The 5,882-nt window shown below is 54.3% G+C and overlaps 1 protein-coding gene across 1 annotated transcript; it reads left to right on the top strand.

The window, feature by feature from the left end:
* Positions 1 to 231: 231 nt before the first annotated feature.
* LOC114707078 (alpha-N-acetylgalactosaminide alpha-2,6-sialyltransferase 1-like) lies at positions 232 to 5,239 on the top strand. The gene is made up of 8 exons (XM_028889706.2): positions 232 to 1,219; positions 2,047 to 2,215; positions 2,308 to 2,479; positions 2,670 to 2,808; positions 3,069 to 3,172; positions 3,363 to 3,452; positions 3,539 to 3,638; positions 3,825 to 5,239. The coding sequence occupies exons 1-8, from the start codon at positions 575 to 577 to the stop codon at positions 4,014 to 4,016; spliced, it is 1,611 nt and encodes a 536-aa protein (XP_028745539.2). The 5' UTR covers positions 232 to 574; the 3' UTR covers positions 4,017 to 5,239.
* The last annotated feature ends 643 nt before the right edge of the window (positions 5,240 to 5,882 follow it).

Below are 5,882 nucleotides of genomic sequence, written 5' to 3'. Positions count from 1 at the left end.
TCCAGTCTGAGGAGACAAGACCAGCTGAGGATCCGGCGAGGTGAGATAGCTGTGGCTTGTTCTGTCTCTCTGACCTGCCAGTTCACCCCAATAACTGGCCTCGGGTTTGATTTTATTAATAAGAACTTTTAAGATTCCTGCTACACTATGCACCTAGGAGATGGTTCAGCAGTTAAGAGCACTGCGTAAGGGTGCTTACTGTGTGAACAAGAGTACCCGAGTTTGCATCCTCAGCACCCACATTAAAAAAAAAATTCAGCATGAATCTGATGCTCACTAATTCAACTAAATTGCATGGCTAACCCAACCCTAGCAGTCCTCTGGGGTTACAGGCTGGTGCCTATGGGTGCTGAGATCTGAACTCAGGTCCTTGCCCGCCCGTGATGGTTCACGCTCACACCGTAAGCACACCAGTGATGGCTCATGCTCACACCGTAAGCACCCTTACGCACTGAGCTGCCCCCTTACCTGCCAGTGATGGTTCTGGCCTGTTTATATAATATCCAACCTTCAACAAGAGTTATCTGTGCTCAGGTGTCAGTGTACCGAGAAGAATAAAGAAAATCCTCAGGAGATGCTACAAAAAGCCATACCCCACAGACCCATCATGGAGCTGCCACCGAGAGTTCAAGACAAGGAGAAGACCTCTGTCAGGACAGAATTGCTGGGCCTGCAGAATCAGGACAGTGAGGCAGCCAGAGCAGACAGAGAGGAGAAGACGTCTGTCAGGACAGAGGAGCTGGGCCTGCAGAATCAGGACAGTGAGGCAGCCAGAGCAGACAGGGAGGAGAAGATGTCTGTCAGGACAGAGGAGCTGAGCCTGCAGAATCAGGACAGTGAGGCAGCCAGAGCAGACAGGGAGGAGAAGATGTCTGTCAGGACAGAGGAGCTGAGCCTGCAGAATCAGGACAGTGAGGCAGCCAGAGCAGACAGGGAGGAGAAGAGGAAGGAAACAACCACACGGACAGCACTGGGGAAACGTCAGAGCGTGACAGAGCCTGCCACAAAGACACTTGTTCCAGAAAGTCGGGGTAAAATGTTGACAGCCACAGGAGCTGTTCCTGCCAAGGACAAGGAGGCCCCGGCCAACCCATCCCCTGCCTCTTCCCCCCACCGCACCACACAAAGAGGCCAAAGGCTGAAGGCCTCCAACTTCAAGTCTGAGCCTCGGTGGGATTTTGAGGAAGAATACAGCTTGGATGTGGGGGGCCTGCAGACGGTGAGTTGGGACCTCCCCACTTCCTCAACTTCCACCCCCACCCCCACCCTCACCCCCAGCAGCCCCTTCCTCCAGGCCTTGACACCACCACCACCACCACCACCACCACCACCACCACCCACCCCCCTATGCTCCGCCCAGTGCTGCTGTTGGCCCCTCCTTCCTTCCTATGACAGCCAAGATCAGGGAGCAGAAGGCAGGTCCAGAATCAAGGTCTGGACAGCTCAGGAAGGTGTGGGTGGGAAGGGGTTTGCCTGGACACCCTTGAAGAAATCCTGGGGCAGACCAGCAATCTGCGGGGGACAGAGTGTGGCCAGTTCTGGGGTGTGGAGCATAAATCCTTATTCTATGGTTGTGGGACTGATGGACAAGAGGATGTCCATGCCCAGCTGCTGCCCTCCCAGGATCACTGCCACCCCTGGAAAGCCTAGTCTAGAACCTTTGCTCTCTTCCGGGCTCAAGAAAAACTGCACGTGTTCAACCCCATGCCACCTCCCTGATCTTTCCCACCCCTGCCCAGGAGGCTAATATTGAACACCTGTTGGTGTGTATATACACAGAACAGGATCATAGTCCCAATGGTACCGTGGACGTACCATGTGTGGCCTTCGGACTTGCAAAGGTGTAACTAACTGCCTAGGAGCTGAGGGGGGCCTGTTCTCTGGGACTAAGGTGGGCCCAGACATGAAGAGTTGGGCAGCCAGACATGGGGTCCAGCGTGAAAGAGGGAGCAGGGACAGGAGCTTTCAAACTGCAACCCCCAGCCCAGCCCTGGCTAGTGGCCTTCCTGGACCACTCCCCTGCCTGACATGGCCTCCCGCACATAGACCTGCCCCGACTCTTTGAAGATCAGGGCCTCCAAGTCACCGAGGCTACAGAATATCTTTCTGCCCAACCTCACTCTCTTCCTGGACTCTGGACACTTCACCCAGAGCGAGTGGGACCGTCTAGAGCACTTTGCACCGCCCTTTGGCTTCATGGAGCTCAACCAGTCCTGTGAGTCCTTACTTCAGGGCGGAGGGCAGCCGGCTTCCTGTCTGGGGTCTGCCTCCTTCCAGGCCTCTGAACGGAGCCCTGCTGTGTTCCAGTGGTACAGAAGGTGGTGACCCGCTTCCCTCCGGTACCTCAGCAGCAGCTGCTCCTTGCCAGCCTCCCCTCAGGGAACTCTAGCTGCATCACCTGTGCTGTGGTGGGCAATGGGGGCATCCTGAATGACTCACACGTGGGCCGGGAGATAGACAGCCATGACTACGTTTTCCGGTATGTTCTCCATCTCCAGCCCCTTGTCTGCAGATAGGGACTATTATGGGGACCTGACAAGTGTCCCCAATGTCTTTACTAGAAAATGGAGTGTGTCGACAACTCCTGCCTTCCCTGTCGATCCTTGCTCTCCCACCTCCACAAATTTCTCTCCTCCATTCAGACCCTCTAGCTTGATCTTCCTCTATAGGTTGAGTGGAGCTGTTATTAAAGGATATGAACAGGATGTGGGGACACGGACATCCTTCTACGGCTTCACTGCCTTCTCCCTGGTCCAGTCAATCCTCATACTGGGTCGTCGAGGTTTCCAGCATGTGCCTCTGGGGAAGGTGAGAAGACAGGAATGGGCATGGGCACACAGCCTCAGGACAAGGGAGTCACAGAGGAGAGAGATGAGTCTGGGTCATCACAAGCTCCGTTCCTATGAGGGCAAGAGCAGTAAGAACAGCCACTCGGGCCATGGGAGAGCCAGTGTACAGTCTGGAATCAGAGTCGGGCACTCCCCCTCCCCCTGTCCTCCCTCCTTCCCCCCCCACCCCCCCGTCCTCAGGACAGTACTCCTGAACCACTTACTGTCCTTGGTCTTCAGGATATACGGTATCTACACTTTCTGGAAGGCACCCGGGATTATGAATGGCTAGAAGCGATGTTTTTGAATCAGACCCTGGCAAAAACCAAACTTTCCTGGTTCAGGTACCACTTCCCTTCCTGCCCCCAAAGTTCAGGCCAGACTGAGAAGTGAGTGGCTGATTTCAAAAGCATGAGAAGGGGGAAAGCCTCTGTGCCACCTGGAGATGGGATAGTGGTCACACCATGACCCTGGCTTGGCCTCCAACAGGCTGGGTAAGAGAACAGGTCCCGAGTGATCCATCCCTGACTACAGGCACAGGCCCCAGGACGCTTTCCAGGATGCCTTGGACATGGACAGATACTTGTTGCTCCATCCAGACTTTATCCGTTACATGAAGAACAGGTGAGGGCAGAAAGCCCAGGGAGGAGCTGTGGTCTCTCTCATCCTTGCTGTCTCCTGACAGCTGGGGATCTGGATATTCTCAACAGGTTTCTGAGGTCAAAGACCCTGGACACTGCCCGCTGGAGAATATACCGTCCCACCACGGGAGCCCTCCTGCTCCTTACAGCCCTTCATCTCTGTGACAAGGTAAGGTTGCAGAGCATGGCCCAGGGTTGGCTGCATACTTCTGATGGGAACAGGGAGTGGGCATAAGCATGCACGAGCACCCAAGGAACCTGCATCCAGACCCCTAGGGACAGAGCTAAGATAGAGGAATGAGGGAGGCCCCAGGAGACTGCCAGTGCAGTCTCAGCCCTCCCAACCTTTCTGCAGGTCAGCGCCTATGGCTTCATCACCCAGGGCCACGAGCGTTTTTCTGATCATTACTATGATAAATCGTGGAAACGGCTGGTCTTTTACATAAACCATGACTTCAAGTTAGAGAGAGCGGTCTGGAAGCTGCTGCATGATGAAGGCATCATCCGCCTCTACCAGCGTCCAGAAAATCCAAAAGAAAAGAACTGACCAGCTAGGCTTCAGGAATCTCCTGGATCACCAGCGGCACAGGGTGTAAGGATTCCACAGATGTTCCCACGCATCTCCCAGGACTCAAACCTGCTCCAAGCCCTTCGAGAGTCCCAAGGAACAGCCGTGCAGAGACCGAGGGTTTGGAGTCCTCTGGAAAGTCACTGCCGGCTCTGGTAGTTCCTTGCTCAAACCTCACACTTAGAATTTGAGCCAAACCCTGAACAATTCATTTGATGTTACGTTACTTTTCAAACTCTGTCTTCGGGATTTTGGACTCTTGAACCTAAAACAACTCTAATGAACAGATTGAGGCCCTGAGTAGTGGTTGGAAGACACAAAACAAAACAAAACAAAAAACACCAACAACAAAACCTTCATTTAGACTTACTGCCCAGTTGAGTACCAAAGGGCCTGGATTTGCTCAAATAGTGCAGTAGCGGCTCCAGCCGACAGGGGGCGGCAGCTGAGCGTCCGAGAGCGGATTGCCTCTCCTTGCAGTGGGAAGAGGAGTCACAAGACAAGTGTGAGTCTGGTGAAATTTGGGATGGACAGAGCCGATTGGCCCTGTTCTGGAGTGCTTTTCCGGGGCTGCGCTCTGCCCGGGCAGCGCTCCGGAAGAGTGGAGCCAGCCCAGCACTCCAAAGCACAATCAGGTGCAGGGCTGAGCAGGATGAAGTTGTGGAGGGCAATGCAAGCCCGAGGTGCAGCTGGGCAGGACGCGCAGGATTGCCCAGAGGTGGCCTCAGGAGAGGCGTGCTGAAGGGTGCGTCTGCGGGGTCGCCCCTTTCCCGGCGCCCTGTTCTGGACAGCTCTGGGACTAGCACGTGGTGCTGGGCGAGGGTGCTGCGGCCACCACCACAGCCACTTCTCTGGTCTGGAGAGTGACAGCTGTCCCTGCTGCCCTATCACCACAGCTGTGGCCACCACCTGCAGTCAGAGCAAACAACAGGGATGCAGGGAGGGCCTTTGCCCAAGTCCGTCCCCACCCAAGTTGGCCCCAAGTCAACTCAGCCTCGCTTAGCCTCTTTTTGTGGCTTCCCTCTGCCTACATCATACAATATACAGTTAACCCACTCTGGAGGGAGCAGGAAAGAGGATTGGAAAAGAGAGGCTTGGAGGTGCAAGCTCGCCTAGGAGGCACAACTCCTGTGTCCCAATCCAACACCAAAAGGAAACAAAGTTACATCTACATCCTCCTCCTCCTCCTCCTCCTCCTCCTCCTCCTCAGGGTTAAGAGCACACACTGCTCTTCCAGAAGACCTGAGTTTGGATCCCAGTACCCATGTTAGGCAGCCACACCTGCCTATCACTCCAGTCCCAGGGGATCCATTGCCTTCTTCTGCACTGGCTGCTCTTCCAAAAGTCCTGAGTTCAGTTCCCAGCAACTGCATAGTGGCTCACAACCATCTGTAATGAGATCTGGTGCCCTCTTCTGGTGTGCAGACATACATGCAGGCAGAACACCATATACATAATAAATAAATAAATCTTTAAAAAATGAAAATAAGCCTTATGTAATAAATGGACCTGTGAGCAGCATAAGAACCACAAGGCCTCGAAGCAGCATGCATAGGTGGTGTGGTGGAGCATGCTACTACACATTATAGGTCTAGTAAAGGTCATCAGAGAAGAGGGAACATCAACTGAGAAAACACTAAGATTGGGCTGCAAGCAAGCCTGTAGGGCACTTTCTTAACTAGTGACTGATGGGGGAGGGCCCAGTCCATGGTAGGTGGTGCTATCCCTGGGCTGGTGGTCCTGGTTTCTAAGAAAGCAGGCTGAACAAGCCATGGGGAGCAAGCCAGTAAACAGCACCCTCCATGGCCTCTGCATCAGCTCCTGCCTCCTGGCTCCTGTCCTGCT

The sequence above is a fragment of the Peromyscus leucopus genome, chromosome 8b (assembly GCF_004664715.2).
Source record: "Peromyscus leucopus breed LL Stock chromosome 8b, UCI_PerLeu_2.1, whole genome shotgun sequence".
Taxonomy (NCBI): domain Eukaryota; kingdom Metazoa; phylum Chordata; class Mammalia; order Rodentia; family Cricetidae; genus Peromyscus; species Peromyscus leucopus.
This window is presented reverse-complemented; position numbering and strand designations above follow the sequence as displayed.

Bases quoted from the DNA above. Each gene is read 5' to 3' on its own strand.
- LOC114707078 (XM_028889706.2), top strand. From the start codon at position 575: ATGCTACAAAAAGCCATACCCCACAGACCCATCATGGAGCTGCCACCG. The intron at 1,220-2,046 runs GTGAGTTGGGAC...TCCCGCACATAG, and splicing joins ATGTGGGGGGCCTGCAGACG to ACCTGCCCCGACTCTTTGAA. The intron at 3,453-3,538 runs GTGAGGGCAGAA...TATTCTCAACAG, and splicing joins ATCCGTTACATGAAGAACAG to GTTTCTGAGGTCAAAGACCC.